This window comes from Mandrillus leucophaeus, unplaced genomic scaffold, assembly GCF_000951045.1.
Source record: "Mandrillus leucophaeus isolate KB7577 unplaced genomic scaffold, Mleu.le_1.0 Scaffold407, whole genome shotgun sequence".
Lineage (NCBI taxonomy): Eukaryota > Metazoa > Chordata > Mammalia > Primates > Cercopithecidae > Mandrillus > Mandrillus leucophaeus.
The window spans coordinates 1,373,486-1,390,186 of record NW_012104332.1 but is presented as its reverse complement, the minus strand read 5'-3'; the positions used below and the strand labels follow the sequence as shown (position 1 = coordinate 1,390,186).

Genomic DNA, 16,701 nt, shown 5'->3' with positions numbered 1-16,701 from the left:
TGAGTGAGAACATGTGATATTTGTCTATCTGTGCTTGGCTTATATCCCTTAACATAATGATCTCCAGATCCATCCACATCACTGCAAATGATAGAATTTCATTGTTTCTATAGTAGAATAATATTCCATTTTGTCTATATATCCCATTTTCCTTATCCACTCACCCATTACCAGACACTTAGGTTTTGTTGTGGTTTTAACTGGCATTTATCTGATGGATAATGATGTTGACCATCTTTTCATGTGCTCACTGGACATCTGCATATTTTCTTTAGAGAACTTCTACTCAGACCCTTTGCCTATTTTTAAATTGGGTTGTCTTTTTGTAATTGAGTTGAAATAATTCATCAGAGCCGTTTCGAGGCATAGTTTGAGGGGCTGTTCCTGTTTAATGCCTAGTTCTCCAACCTTCCCATGATTTAGGAGCTACCACCCAATTTTCTGCTTAAATTGATCACAGTTTACTTCTATTGCAAATCCATACCCTAACTGGTGAAGATTCTGGAACCCAAGGCAGCACCCCTCACCTAGAGAAAATAACTTACATAAGGCTTTCCTAGCAAAATGAAACCTGTTCGGTGGCAGTGTTGTCACTGAAGCCTGGGTTTCTGAATTCATGATTCTAAAGTGTTAAACTACGCAAACTCAGTCAAAGGAAACTTATGAGATTGACAAGTGAAACTGTAGCAGGTTGAGCAGCAAGTATCAACTGGAACAGAAAGAGAAAGAAAAATCTAAGAGTGGTTGCCGTTTCTTGCCATTTTTCTCTAAGGTAAAGTAGACCACTGATTCCAGTCAGTTATTCAGATAATAAGGTCTGATATTCAGATGCCAGCATTCCTCTCTCGGGCTTGGCCCTCCAGCCACAAAGGCTGTATTACCCTGCATCTCCCTGCCCACCTAGGATGGTGTCCAGGGACTCCATTAGAATTTTCTTCCAAGGAGTCAAGTATGTAAATGCACTAGGGGTCCTAACTCTATCGATGCTTTAACTCCACGTTTGGTTTTCAGGCAGTTCTAGTTTATATGTCAATATGTTTAACTCTGTCCAAGTTTCTCTTCCCCTTCTGTATCGGATTCTCTGAGGAGTCAGGGAAATAAGAATGTCACCCCCTCCTGCAGTTATCAGTGACTGAGGCCAAGAGTTTGTAGCCAGTTTTCTGCGGTTTCCTGGGTGATACCCTCGGTTCACTCCTGTGAGCAGGACAGACTGAGGCACAACTGTAGTACCCAGTGTGCTCTGGGTGCCCTCTCCTCTTCTAGGCACCCACTTCCCTCTTTCCACTTTCTAGTATCCTCTTCTCCCAGGAGAGTAACCTAGATCCTGTATTTGAAAGGACTTATTAAAAATGAATTCAATCTAAAGCAGATGCTGATAGGCTTAAACTATTAACCCTTTCAAAGCTGTCTGCATTTCCATTAGTTATTCATCTCTCTCTATGGACTTGCATTTTGCCAGATCAATGACCACTGCTCGGTTTTCATTCTCCATGCCTTTTATTATCCTGGCATGAGTATAATAAACAACAAGACAATTTGTTAGGAGGGTGGTAATACGAGTGCTGTGCATCAGACAGAAGGAACTGAGATCCTAGGGATAAAATGTTATGGTGAACCCCAACTACTCATGCATTCAACATCTCTTTCTTTCTATCTCTCTCTCTCTCTCCCTCCCTCTCTCTCTCCCTCCCTCCCTCCTTCCCTCCCTCCCTCTCTCTCTCTCTCTCTTTCTTCTGTTGTTGTTGTTTGAGACGGAGTTTCACTCTGTCACCCAGGCTGGAGTGCAGTGGCGCCATCTCAGCTCACTGCAACCTCTTCCTCCTGGGTTCAAGCGATTCTCCTGCCCCAGCCTCCCGAGTAGCTGGGATTACAGGTGCCCGCCACCACACCCAGCTAATTTTTGTATGTTTAGTAAACATGGGGTTTCACCATGTTCTCCAGGCCGGTCTCGAACTCCTGATTTCAAGTGCTCTACCTGCCTCGGCCTCCCAAAGTGCTGGGATTACAGGCTTGAGCCACCGTGTCTGGCCACAACCACCATTTATTAGGCACCTACTGTGTAGCAGGCACTGTGTTCTAGCTGTTGACAATGCAACAGAGAAGCAAGGCCCCTCCCCTCATGGAGTTTCTATTCTGGCGGTGGCAATAACAAATAAATTTCAGATAACGATAGGTGCTATGAAGAGCAATGTGAAATAATGAATAATGTGACCGTGAAAGACATGAAGGGAGTGAACTAAGCCCATGCGGCAGGGCAGTTGAGGAAAGTCTCTTTAAGAAAGTGTCATTTGCACCAAAACCTGAATAGTGGATTTAAAGAAGCATTCCAGAGAGAGCAGACAGCAAGAGCAAAGACCTGGATGGAGGAACAGGCTCATTAGCCGGCTGGCTGGAGTGTAGTGAAAATGCAGTGGCATGAGATGAGCTGAGAGAGGTAGACAGGGGCCAGTCAGGGAGAAAGTGGGAAAGTTGTGGTAAAGACACAGAGAGGCAAAGTATCCTGCCCCACGTCACATAGTAAGTGGCACAGCCAGGATGATAATCTTGGTCTTCTCAGTTCTATCAGGTGTTTGTTTTTTTGTGTGTGTTTTTTTTTAATGCAGTGTAACCTGATTTATGCCCAAAATAGTGATGGATGACTAGGGGATTTATTGAAGCTCTTCTTGGAGCTCCCAAAATTCTAAGAAGAGCTGAAGTCAGTTGTCTCAATCTCTTCCCATGCCCTCTTGGGAAAAAATAAATAAATAGAAAAACTTCAAAGTTCATGACCCCAAAACTAATATGAATTGTCTTTTAAACAGAGAATCTGAATTTTATACATATTATGGTAAATAACTGTTGCAAGTTTGTTACATGATCCCATACAGCATATAAGGAAGTTATTTTGGTGCTACTATCTTTGGCTTTATGAAAATGCAATCACACTGGATTGCCTAATATCTATTTTTAAACATAAGATCTACTCTCATTATTACACATCAGGAAACTTAATATTGCTAAGATGCTGGTCAAGATTAGCTACTATGCAGATTTTTTGAGTCTTTGATGCTTTTGCCTTTAAAAAAGTTTGAATTGAAATGATTATTTAAAAATAGCAAAATTGTACTCAAATATAAAATAAATAAATTGGCTAATAAAAACAGGTGTGTGTAATATACATATTATGTAATCTTGAGGTGAGCACTGAACTGATGATGGCTCCAGCATGGGCCCTGCCAGTAGACTGGGGTTAGAATCCTAGCTGTGCCACTTACCAGCTGTCTGAAATTAGGTAAATTACTCAGTATGGGAATGAAAACAATGCCTGTATCACAAAGCTATTGTAAAAATCACTCAAAATAACGAGTGATAGTGCTTGGAAGAGATTAGATGTTCCTTGACTAAGTGGTTTCCCTCCTCTTATCTGGGCCTCTGTTCACTCATCAGAAGCATGAGGGTAAGGGAGATGACGTCTGAAGTCCCTTCTAGGATAAGAGTCATCAGCAGCCAGGCTGTCTTGCCAGACTCTCATTACAGGACAGTGAAACCTTTCGTTGTAGGCAGATGGAGAAGGACTAACAAGAGGGACCAGAGGCTCACTGAAAACTCCCAGGGAATGAGCAAGGAGGCTTCAGAGACTGGGACTTAAGGGTCCTAGCAGGCCCCTACCTCAGCTCCCAAGGTCCAATTCATTGTACCAATGCATTTGCTTTAGCTAATTACTTAAGAGATTATTTATTTAATACCTGTCCTTCCCAGAGGCTAAACTTTGATGATAATAACTTTACCTGTTTTATTCACTCCATGTTTATATTGCCTGGCACACAATAGGCCCACAGTAAATATCTTTTGAATGAATAAGTCTCTTTTCTTACAGTAAATACATTGTTTTTTGTTTTGTTTTTTTTTTTTGAGATGGAGTTTTGCTCTCTTTGCCCAGGCTGGAATGCAAAGGCGTGGCGTCAGCTCACTGCAACCTCCACCTCCCAGGTTCAAGTGATTCTCCAGCCTCAGCCTCCTAAGTAGCTGGGATTACAGGCATGCACCACCACGCCTGGCTAATTTTTATGTTTTTAGTAGAGACGGGGTTTCACCATGTTGGCCAGGCTGGTCTCGAATGCCTGACCTCAGGTGATCCGCCCATCTCGGCCTTCCAAACTGCTGGGATTATAGGCATGAGCCACCGCGCCTGGCCAATAAAAACATTTCTTTAAATGGAAGAAATTAATTTTATTTATAAATCAACAATTTAAGTGCCCTTGTGAAATCAGCCATTAGGAGGAAATTTGTAATGAATGTAAATTTCTCTAAGTTTTTTTTAATCAAAATTGTATATATTTATGGTATACAACAGTGAATGTAAATTTCAATCTTGCAAGTGAATTTTTCTTAAAAGGAGGCATACTTACATGAAGAAAACACATTAACAGCTCCCTGAGAGGGCTCTGAGCATTTAGTTTGGTGGACTGAACAGTAGCATCAATTAATCTTCCCACATATCTTGGACTTTATCAGATTAGGCTGAAGAATTTTGGAACTGAATCCACTTTGGTTGTCTTAACAGAGAAATTTTCTCTGAGCAAAAAGCAAAGTCTATTCTTATTTTTCCATCTATGATCTGGCTGAAGGATCGGTCTGGGGGTGACTTTCTGACAAGTCACAGAAGGGGGCACTGATGACTGCAGACACCTTAATTGAACAATCCTTCAGTACTTGTCAATGTTCCCTCCAAGCTACTGTCTTTCCAGAGTCACTGGGCATTATCAATCCCTGGTAAATGAACTGCCAACAACCAACAAAAGTCTTACCTGATCTTACAAGTTCAATATTCCAACTCAACTTGCTTCTTGTAGAAGTCGGGAAGACTTGCCCTTGACTCACACACTCATTTATTCATTTATTTATTCACACCATTCACTTATCCAATCAACAAATATTCTCAACCCTAAAAAATCCTGAGATGATTCTGGATAATAACAAGAAAGTTTAGACAGAGCAGCCATTAGCAGCACAAGAGCTGGAACCAGGAACTAAAGGAATACCTAACCACATATTGTGCCTGGAATATCTTTCTGCCCAACTGCAGTGTCACTCTACAGAAATCTTTCTAAATCTCATTTTAGGAAGAATGTCTTTGGATATTCCTCTGTTAATATCCTTAGTGTAGTGCTTATGATATTACATTGAAATTAACCGCTTCCACTCACCAGACTGAGCCGCTTGAGGGAAAACAACCATGTCATCCAATCCTCTTTGTGTCCCTGGTATCCAGCACAGGGCCTGGCATATAGAACTTACTACCAACGCAGCAGTTCTCCCGATTCCAATGAAGCTAGCAGATTTCTAGGTATTATCAGACCTGCATTGTCCAGTATGATTGCCACTAGCCACATGTGGCTATGAAGCACTCAAAATGTGATTAGGTAGGATGAATTGAGACGTGCTATAAGTATTTAAAAAACATCAAATTTCAGAGACTTAGTACAAAATAGTGTAAGATATCTCTAATAAGTTTTTCACTGATTACATGTTGAAATGGTAATACTTTGGATATTGGGTTAAATGATTACTAAAATTCATGTCACTTGTTTCTTTCTACTTTTTAAAATGTGGCTATTAGAAAATTTAAAATTAAATATGTGGCTCACCTTATATTTCTATAGGCTAATGCTGGACTAAATCAAAGGTTATGTTCATGTACAGCCACAACCTGTCTCTTGTACTTGATTCTCTGAAGTCATGTTGGTAGGAAGGGGAATTTGGCTTAATGACTAAAGAAGATTAGGTTTTCATTAAGCCTGTTTTCAGAATATCCAGGGAATATAGACTTTTTTTGTGTAACATTTTATCAGTATGTCCTACATTTTTTAGTAAGTTTGCCTTTTTAAAGAAAAAATAATGATAATTCCAACTCTTGCTGTGTTTGACTCTTCGTTGAGTCAAAGTCCTACCAAGGACATGTAATATCCATGCAGCCAACACTTAAATAGCTCTTCAGTTTCTGGCTACAAGTGACTATGTTATCTTCTATCCTCCCTCAGCCTCTGGCATCCTGAGCAGTCACCCCTCCCATTCTGAGCTCTTTCCACTGACCTCAGAAGAAGGCTGGCTCAAATAACACACTTGTCAAAACACCTAGGTAAGCACATCTGTGGGAGACACTATATAAATAGATACATGGAAACAGAGTGCTCTGTACTGATAACGAAAACCATTTACAAATTCCCTGCACCTTCCAAAAGGTTGATTTCCTACAAGGACTCGTTAAATGTGAATGTCACTAATAATTTTAATTCTGTCAGCTTAGACAGACCTGTTTTATAGAAGCACTGGCAAAGCTGCAATTGAAGGTGATTTTTAAGTTTTGGGTATTGCTGTAGCAAAAATCCTCTGTGCTTAAATAGAGAAACGAAAATTGATCAACAGAGAATGACCCAAAATAAAAATGCTGAAAAGTTTCTAAGTGATCTGTGGGAAAGGCTGAAAGAGTTGGCTTTCACTGGTCTACAGGAAGATAAATACAAAAATAACAGTTGTATTTACTTCTGTCTCCTCTCTATACAGGAAACCATGAGTTTAAAACATTTAACATAGTGTTTGGCACATGGTGTTTAATAAATATTAGTAAAATGAAAATACAAATGTATAGGTGCTTATTATTTAAAGGAATATTGCAATCACTGTGCTTTCCTTGTTTTTTGTGTGTGTGTTTGTTTGTTTTTATCTAGACTGGTATAGTAGACAGAACATAGCTTCCAATTTTATTCAGAATAAAATTTAAAGTCCTTACCATGGGCTACAAAGCCGTACTTGATCTGCAACCCAACTATCTCTCAGCCTCGACTCTGACCACTTGCCCCCTTACCTTACTCTGTTCCAGCATCCTGACCTCCTTGTGCTCCTCAAATAAGACACATATCCCTGCCTCAGTGCCGTTGCACCTGGTCTTCCCTTTGCCTAGAAACTCATTCCTTCAGTATCTGCTCAAATGTCACCTCATCAGAGAGGCTTTCTTTACCACCTCATTCAAATACATCCCACCCGTTTATCCTGCTGTTTTGTCCTCATAATGTATTACCACTTGACATACTATATGTTTTATTTTTTGTCTCCCCAAACTGGAGTGAGTTTTAACAGGGCAGAGACCTTATTCATTTTGTTCACAGCTGTATTCCTTGTGCCTAGGAAGTTTTTGGCACATTGTAGGAGTTCAATAAATATCTGCCAAATGAATAAATTAATGAACATTAAACTGGAGTCCAGACACCTGGGGTCTACTCCTAATTCTACTCCAAAAAATTCTGTGACAGACCGGGCACGGTGGCTCATGCCTATAATCTCAGCACTTTGGGAGGCTGAGGCAGATGGATTGCTTGGGCCAAGGAGTTCAAGACCAGCCTGGGCAACATGGCAAAACCCTGTCTCTTATAAAAACACAAAAAATTAGCCAGGCCTGGTGATGCACAGCTGTAGTCCCAGCTACTCAGGAGGCTGAGGTGGGAGGATCACCTGAGCCTGGGTAGTCAAGGCTGCAGTGAGCCATGATCATGCCACTGCACTCCAGTCTGGACAATGAGAGTGAGACCCTGCCTCAAAAAAAAAAAAAAAAAAAAAAAAAAAGGTGTGACTTTGAACAAACGACTCCTGACACTCAGTTTCTGAATCTAAAGTCAGACCGGTTGGGAACAGATACTTCTAAAGCCTCTGCCAGCTCTAAAATCCTGTGGGTTTTATAATCTGCCTTTCACAAAAGTTGTCTGGTGAGGTTTTAGAAACACAAAAATCTTTTTTGATATCCACAAACTACAAGCACTGTGAGGCACTTTATTATGATTCAAAACACCGCTGCAATGATGAAGCCTTCTCCAACCCTTCCAGGTAGTATGGATCCCAAGACTTTGAGGTGCCTCATACACACCTTTTCTTCCTTAAATCTCTTCTAACAGCTAACGACATAATTATGTTTTTCTGTTTCCCCAACTAGAATGTAAACATGAGGATGGTAATGGATTCTTAGTTATTTTTGTATCCCCAGCACTTTGCATTGTCTATGGCAAATACTAATAGTAGGCACTCCATGAATGTTTAGTGAATGAATAAATACAAAGTGAAATAGGATCATTATTTATACTGAAAGCTGAGACCATCTCTCCCTTCATGGATGAACAGTGGGCAGAAGGTAGAGCCTCCCTGCTAATAATGACTCATCTGATGGAATAAAAGAAACTAAAGCTTAATGGGAAGCTACTAAGAACCAAGCACTCCTCCACACATTCACATAATTTATGCAACCCTTACGACAACCTGATGAATTAGGAATTCATATTATTTTACAGATGAGAAAATTGGGCTCAAAGAGGACAGAATTTGCCCATTATGGAACAACTAATAGGATTCACAATCAGGCCTCTTGATGCTATATGTCACATTCATATCACTGGATGATATATCAGGATAGTTCTCTGATCCAATATATATGTTGGTGTATGTAAATGATGAGCTTTCCTGCACGACAAAAGCATTTTATAATTAAAGGGAATTTTTCCTCAATTCAGAAAGATTACTGTAGATAATTATATATCATACCTGAAAGGGTAAAGGAAAGTTTACAGATTACTTTGTGCCTTTTGAATTTTTAAAAATAAAGATTTGTAAACCAAAAATAAAATTCTAAGCCCCCTGACCGTCTGAACGGACCCCTCCTTTCAGCAAGGGCATTCCAAAGCTAACCTGAAAAACTCACTCAGGCCATGATGGGTGGGGAGATGGAACATGCCTCACTACATCCCCCTCCCTTTTGGAATTACTGATAGAACAACTCTTTCAGTCTGATAAGAAACATTTACAATCTATTCTCTCTCAAGCCTGGAGGCTTCATCTGCATGACAAAACTTTGGTCCCAACATCCCCTTATCATAACCCAGACATTTCTTTCCACTGATTCCAAGTCTTAAGAGAATAACTTAACTCTTTCAACCAATTGCCAATCAGAAAAAACTTAAACCTACCTATAATCTAGAAGTCCCCACTCCCTTCAGTTTTCCCACCTTTCTGGACCAAACCAATGTACATCTTACATGTATTTGATTGAGGTCCCATGTCTCCCTAAAATGTGTAAAATTAAGCTGTCCCTCAACCACCTGGCCACATGTTCTCAGGATATCCTGCAGGCTGTGTCACAGGCCACTGGTCACTCATAGTTGACTCAGAATCAATCTCTTCAAATATTTTACAGTTTGACGCTTTTTTGTCAACATGTGCTTTTCCTAAATCCAGAAGTTTTGCTGACTTCCTGTTACCCTTGTCATCTAATAAAAAATAAATTGGATGCTTTCTCCAGGCCTCCATTTTCCATATTCCCTCATGTTTCCCTCCACTCTATTTATTCTGACCTCTTTACCTGGTGTCCACCTTACTGTCTGTAGTCAGAGCAGGCTGAAGTTTACTGCAGACAAATCACATCCTTTTCTGAAGGCCTTGACCTTTGTCAAATGGCAATACAACCCCAAAGTGGTGAATTGTCAGCTGCTCACATTTTAGTGTAAATGAGTTTTCAGATTCTCTTGGTTGTAAATGTGGTTGGGCAAGGATATGAGGATCCCAGACAACACTAAGGGAAAGGTTATAAAAGCTGGGGTTGACAGACTTCCCCTTCTCAACACTGCCAAGGGATCACAGGTCCCCTGCTCCCTGATCCACTCGCTACTGGTGCCTTCTCCTCTGCTCTTCCTGTTTGTAGTCCCTGCCCACTACTTCAAGGCAGCTCCAGCCCAACACTCCCTCTTCTGCCCTTGCACAGTACCCACCGTCCTTCCCTCCACCTCTATATAGCCTCCCACTCCCCATGTTAGGGAAACGTTTCCCCATAGGGGAAAAAGTTAGGGGAACTTTTTCCACAAAGTCCTTGAGGCCAGGGACTGTGCTTGCTTCCCACTTGGTAGTTGCTTGGTAAACATGTGACATGCATTCAGGACTTCTTGCCTGACCGTCCATCCTCCCCAATGCCACTCTATGGGCTACTTCTTCAACATCGGCTTTGCTGGCTTTGATTAGGTAAGCTGGGCTTTCTCAGATGGTACACACCCACCTGCCACCTTCAAAACCTTTCCACTGTTACCAACAGACTGAAGAAGAGACATCACTGACTGACGCAGAGTCAGGGAAAAAACCCAAAACACATACTCAAGGAGAACCAGTGAAGGTAGAAGCAAATCCAAATAGAGATTAGATGATCTCTATTATTCTCATTTTAGGGCCTTCTTAAAGAAAGGGACGGAGTGGGGGAGATCGAAGGGTGGGAGGCGCATCTTTTTTACATAGTATTACTTCATCACATTCACGGAAACTGATACTTGGGACCAGGAAAAAAGAAGCAGGACTTGAAGAACAGGGATTACTGAAACTCATGCTTCTTTTCCCCCAAAGAATGTATGGGCCTTTGTATCAAAATAAGGTCACTTTATTGCAGCCTAGTCCAGTGCTAGGCCGCCGGGGAGACCGCCATTCATCTGAAGGTACCAGGGCGCCTTCACCGCCTCCACCCCACCCCCTTCTCTAGCTCAGGATTTAGCGATTGTTCCTGTGCCTTGGGCCAGATGTACGCGTTCCAGCACATTTCGGCAGTTAGGCAGGACCTAAGTAAATCCTCAGGAATAAACAAGAGCAGCGAGTCACAAGGAGCTGGGGGCGGGGGTAATGAACTCTGCTGCAGGCGGGCCTGTCACTCCAGCTGACAGCGAGCACCTTCACCTTCAAGTTCTTTTAAACGGCAGTGCACCCAGAGAGTAAGTGCCTAGCTCGACGGAAACGAACCCCAGAGCTTAAAAACTTAAAGCAAACAAGCAAGGGAGCTGCTAGCTGCCCTGCAGGCCCTGGGCCGAGGAGAGAGGCTCGCGCTACCTGGCGTCCGGCTCCTCCTCCGACTCCGCCGCCGTCTCGTCCTCCTCGCCCTCCGACTCCTCCTCTGTCTCCAGCTCCCGGGTCGCCTCCTCGTCCCCGTCGGAGCCGAGAAAGCTCTCGCCAGCGTGGTTGCTATCGCGGCTCGCCATCGCCTCTCCCGGGCCGGGGCCGGAGTCGGAGCCGGAGCCGCCCGCGCCGCGCCTGGTGTTCTCCCTCCGACTGCTCTGGCCCCTGCCCTCCCAGCCCTGCCCCTGCGGGGGCGGCTCGGGTTCCAGGCGCCGGGGGCGGGCGAGCCCCGCGACTTTAAATAGAAGGCGTCAAAGTTTCGCCACCAGGCTTCTGGGGCCCGGGCTCAGCTTCTCTTCTTCCCCGAGCCCTCCCCCGCCCCCGTTTCGCCAGATCCTTGGAGGGCCTTTCGGACAACTGGAGATCATTTTAAGGGGCGCGGGCTCCGGCTGCACCAGGGGGTTCAAAGGAGGAAAGACAACCTAGCCCCGTCTCTATTTCCTCCAGAGTGAGTCTTTTCGGTTTTGAACTACTTTTGGACCCTTTATCCCAAACAATAACTACATCCTGAGCGGGGCACTTAACTACCGGGCACTCTGCTGAGAGTCTCGCTTTCATTACCTCGATTCTGCGGTGGTACCTGTAGAAGGTTTTACTGTAGTGCTGGTTTCCCAGATGAGGAAACTGAGGCTCCGAAGAGCTCCAGCAGCTCAGGCTCTCATTGCTAGTAAAGTGACCCAATGAGAAACAAAGCTGCCCTGCTCAAAAGCCCAGTTTTGAACCATTGTTCCGTCCCGGCTCCCTTTATATCGCAAGTCAATATACTGTATATTTTCTTGCTCAGTGGTCCCCGTTATTGAGCCAGGAAACTTCATCTCCACTCATCTTAAACCTTGAGGAGGAGCAATTTCCCCCACGTTAGCAAAAAGCTAAGTTTTGTCTGAAACTGGCCCAAAGGCCCCAAACCTTTACCCCGGATCAAGTTGTGGTTAAAACCCCTCAATGGCTTCCCACTGCTCAAAGCCTGAACCCCAACATCCTCACAAAGGCAACGGTTGCCTAACTGGCCATGTTTTACCTGTCCACTGTTTTTTATTTTTATTTTTTTATTTTTTGAGACGCAATCTTGCTCTTGTCTCCCAGGCTGGAGTGCGATGGCGCGATCTCGGCTCGGTGCAACTTCCACCTCCTGAGTTCAAGCGATTCTCCTGCCTCAGCCTCCCAGTAGATGGGATAACAGGAACCCACCACCATGCCTGGCTAATTTTTGTATTTTTAGTAGAGACGGGGTTTTACCATGTTGGCTAGCCTAGTCTCGAACTCCTGACCTCAGGTGATCCGCCAACCTCAGCCTCCCAAAGTGCTGGAATTACAAGTGTGAGCCCCCGCGCCCAGCTGGTCAGCTCTCTTTAGAAGTCAGGAGACTTCTAAACATTGTCAAGTCACTCCACTGTGTCTTTATTTACACAATTCCTTCTGCCTCAAAGGTTCATCCCATTTTTACCAGGATACCAATCATTCAAGATACCACCTTTCTCTGAAATCCCAAAGTTAAACTCTGTACCTCTCTTCCAGGTTCCCACATAATCCTATACAGATTATGTTTGTATCTCCTTCCCCAGCAGACTTTGTAAGTTTACTACTCATCTTTGTCCCACCATTCCCATCCCTTACAAGCCTACACACTAGCAAAGTAGCTAGCACACAGCAGGTACACATAATGGATGCTCCCTGAAGAGAACAGAACCAGACCTGCTGACTGTACAAATTGAGGTATCTTTACAATAAAGATACCCATTTTATGAGAATGATTTGATGGCTAGAAGTTAACATTTATTTTTAATTATAGCAAGTCACAGAGTTGTTAAATGTGACTGTAAGCTGGGGATTATTCACTAGTTACACTAGTTGCTATGCATATGTCTGTAGCTAATGAACTGTAAATCTTTGAATTACAGTACAGATACATCAGCTAGTGGGACATAAGGAGGGAAAACAGCAGAGTCAAGACCCACAGTTCACTAAACCAGATTTAGCATCAGCAATATTTATTCTCTTAACACCAACTAGACTTTACTATCAGTAATCCCAAATGACCATGCTCATCCAGGACAAAAGGAATTCAATCGCAGCTGTGGGAATCTGTTACACACTAATCAAAACCACAGGTAGCCATTCTATGTTCCTTCCATCATTTAATTAAAAATTTCTTACAAACATTAATGTCTATGAGATTTATTTGCAAAGATCCTAGTTCAAATCAATCCAAAATTTAGAATTGTAGTACAGATTGCACATTTTAAACACCACTTTAACAACATATGCAAATACAGTCAGCCCTCCGTGTCCATATAGGATTTGTGAATTCAACCAAGGATGAAAAATATTTGGGGTGGGGGGTAGGAGAGGGAGGAAGAATGGTTGCATCTGTACTAAACAGGCATAGACTTTTTTTTCTTGTCATTATTATTCCCTAAACAATACAGTATAACAACTATTTACATAGCATTTACATTGTATTCGGTATCAGGTAATTTAGAGATGATTTAAAGTATACAGGACAATGTGTGTAGGATATATGCAAATTATATCATTTTTTATAAGGGACTTGAGCATCTGTGGATTTTGGTATCTGAAGAGGATGGGGGTGGCCTGGAACCAATCCCTCAATATACTGAGGGACAACTACGTACAGGAATGGACAGATCAGCACAAACAGAAAATAATTTAGTACTCATCAAACAAATAATTGAGATCAATAACTTAAAAGTCTAGAAAATTCTCTCATATATTAACAGTTCACTTATCTGACATATTTGGCCAGTCACATGTGCATAATTTTAGGCCTCAGTCTACTGATTTAGAATTGAGTCTAGGTTTAGTGACTTCTTGATCTGTTTTTCATAGTAAAACAAGTGAAAAGCAGCAGCAGTAAGGGTGGGGCCATTGAAAACTGAGAAAATAGTGACAGTGAGGGAGTCCACAACATGGTAAATTCTGGGGTTTTATTAGGAAATGTCATAATACTGTAGAGGCAGAGGGTACATACTTACCCATCCCTGAAAGTTGCACAGTATTAATGAATAGTACTAAGACTAATGCTTATAATGATTACCCAGTCATCACTAGAATATTAACTCTACTCAGTACGTTCTCATTAAGAGATGCACAATGTAAATTTTAGGAAAAATTCCCGCCCGCCAAAATATGAAAAGCTCAAATGCATAAAAAGTGTTACACATCAGGAATCTAAAACACTATGTGTAAACTTTCATTCCTCATAATGCCAGAGACATAAGATATTGATGTGGTTAGCTGGCTAATAAGTAGATTTAGTTCAGTTCTAGATGATAACTACAGCCTCAGTCTCATCTCAAAAGCAAAGACTTTCACAGAAAAAAAAAACCACCTCGACAATGTCCATATATAAATTTTATTGCATTTGACGTACAAAAATTTGAACTTAAAGAAGAAAATGAAAATGTGCACCTTTTACAAGTCAAAGAAAAGCAAAAGTTTTAGCATTTGGTCTGCGAAAAAAAAATACGTTAGAGGTACAAACTGTACTACAGCAGGTCTAAAAAATGTTGGACATAGTCCTTTTGAAAAAGTTAAAACTGTTTTCAAGATTACTTTTTATATTTAAATTTACAGGCACTGACCAATTTACAAATATTTACATAAATCAAAAACAACCTTAATAAACACTGTAGCTTTTTTTGTTTAGCAGCCACCACTACTTCTTTCATGTAAAAAAAGAAATACTAAAAAAGAGATTTTTTACAAATATTAAGCTTTTATTTATAATAATTTTATTGTGTCATATCTAAAACATTTTGTAGTGGCTTACTGTCTAAAAATTCCAGTTTAGATTACAATCCTATAATTGTACACAGAAAAATATCTGATACTACAAACAGGATATAATCTTAACTTTGATCTCTCAGTTTCTGTTGCTTCATGTCACAGAGAAAATAGAGCAGGAAAACGGCAAGTAAAGCAGAAGTGCACATTGTACTAAGCTATCATAAAGCACAGGAAACAATCTTTGCAAAATGTCTACACTGAACTGATTCTTTAAAACAATTCACTAACTGTTTTAAGAGTTAGTGCTCCTATTACTACAGTGCAAAATGTATTGTTGTTTCAATACAAAATTTAAAGCAATCTCAAGAGTACATCAAAAGCATGTGAAGTACTAATGAAATGCTAATACAGACACACCCAAAGCCTCAGTCTATCCCAGTGAGTCAAGCAAAGCAAAGACTTAAGGCAATTGTTCAGTATTTCATGACTCTGCAGTGATGTGACTGAAATGATTTCGTTTTGCTTCAAGTAACTGAACAACTGACTTGAATCTTCACTTTACTAGAACAGACTTTGACAACAAACTATCTAATGTAGGTTAGACTTTAAGCATGTATGAATTAGACCCCTTCCAAAATTCCACACATCTCTTCAGGATTAGCATGTGTTACAATTAATTGAAGTTGTATCAAAAACTTTTTATTTGTTCAGGTAATTTCGCAAAATATATTTTATCTGATCACCTGAAAACGCATGCCATAATATTACTAATCATCAATGTAAACATTTTCAAAAATACATTTTTATTTTTAAATCAAAGGGTTTTATTAGGAAATGTCATAATAAAATATGCAATCTTTATATGTCTTTTTAAAAATAAAAAATGAAAACAAGAACTATGAAAAAAGCAATTATGATGGAGGTAAACATAATGTATTATGATGAAACTATTGTTCTTTATTTCTTGGAAGAATTTATTAAGAAACAGAGGCCAGTTATCTTTTCAGGACAGCAGCTCTTACAGGTAGTATACTGTTCAAATCTCTCTTGTTTTTCAATCTGTGCCATGACTGGGAGAGAAAGAAAAATCATTCTTAAAACCTGAAATTTATGCAGAACAAAAGACTGAGAGTTTAAAAGAATGTTAACAGTTGTTCTCTCTAGGTGGTAAAATTTTGAATAGTTTTTTCCTTGAGTTTTTTCTTTTTTTGAGATAAGGTCTCGCTCTGCCACCCAAGCTGGAGTGCAGTGGTGCAGTCTCGGCTCACTACAACTTCCATCTTCCATCTTCCAGGCTCAAGAGATTCCCCCACCTCGGCCTCCTGAGTAGCTGGGATTACAGGCGTGTGCCACCACGCTCAGCTAATTTTTAAATTTTTTTGTAGAGACGAGAGGTCTCATTGTATTGCCCAGGCTGGTTCTTTGAGTTTTTATTTTCCAAGTTTTTAACACAGTATAAGTATTATTTCTGTCATCAGAAAATAAAATGTTATTTAAAAACTCTGTATTTTTATGGTTCCAATTCATTAATAAAGAAATGAGCACAAAGGTGGTACTGAAAGAGACAACTGACAATATTTATTCACAGATTAATTCAATCTAAAAATAGCAAACAAAAACTTTGGATTTGAGAAGGGAGGATTACTTCAATTATTTGATTGACTGTCTTACATCTTCACTAGCTTTTTCCATTAAAAATAATATTTATGGGACTGGGTACAGTGTCTCATGCCTATAATTCCAGAATTCTGGGAGGCTGAGGTGGGCAGATCACTTGAGCCCAGGAGCTCAAGGCCAACCTGGGCAACATGGTGAAACCCTGTCTATACAAACAATACAAAAATTGGCTGGGTATGGTGGCACACGCCTATAGTCCCAGCACTCACGAGGCTGAGGTGGGAGGATCACTGAGCCCAGGAGATTGAGGCTGCATGAGTCTGGGTAACAGAGCAAGACCTTGTCTCAAAAAATATATATAGTATTTACGAAGGAGAAAGTAAATTTACAATA

At 41.0% G+C, this 16,701-nt stretch overlaps 2 protein-coding genes across 2 annotated transcripts in view; both read right to left on the bottom strand.

The window, feature by feature from the left end:
• CMYA5 (cardiomyopathy associated 5) overlaps positions 1–11,098 on the bottom strand; it is an 81,528-nt gene extending 70,430 nt beyond the window's left edge. Inside the window, exon 1 of the mRNA XM_011992205.1 lies at positions 10,879–11,098. Coding sequence (XP_011847595.1) covers positions 10,879–11,027 — 149 coding nt within the window. The 5' untranslated portion in view covers positions 11,028–11,098. The remainder of the gene's footprint in view (positions 1–10,878) is intronic.
• A 3,205-nt stretch (positions 11,099–14,303) lies between these two features.
• PAPD4 (PAP associated domain containing 4) overlaps positions 14,304–16,701 on the bottom strand; it is a 109,390-nt gene continuing 106,992 nt past the window's right edge. Inside the window, exon 14 of the mRNA XM_011992203.1 lies at positions 14,304–15,761. Within this exon, the coding sequence (XP_011847593.1) occupies positions 15,687–15,761 (75 nt within the window). The 3' untranslated portion in view covers positions 14,304–15,686. The remainder of the gene's footprint in view (positions 15,762–16,701) is intronic.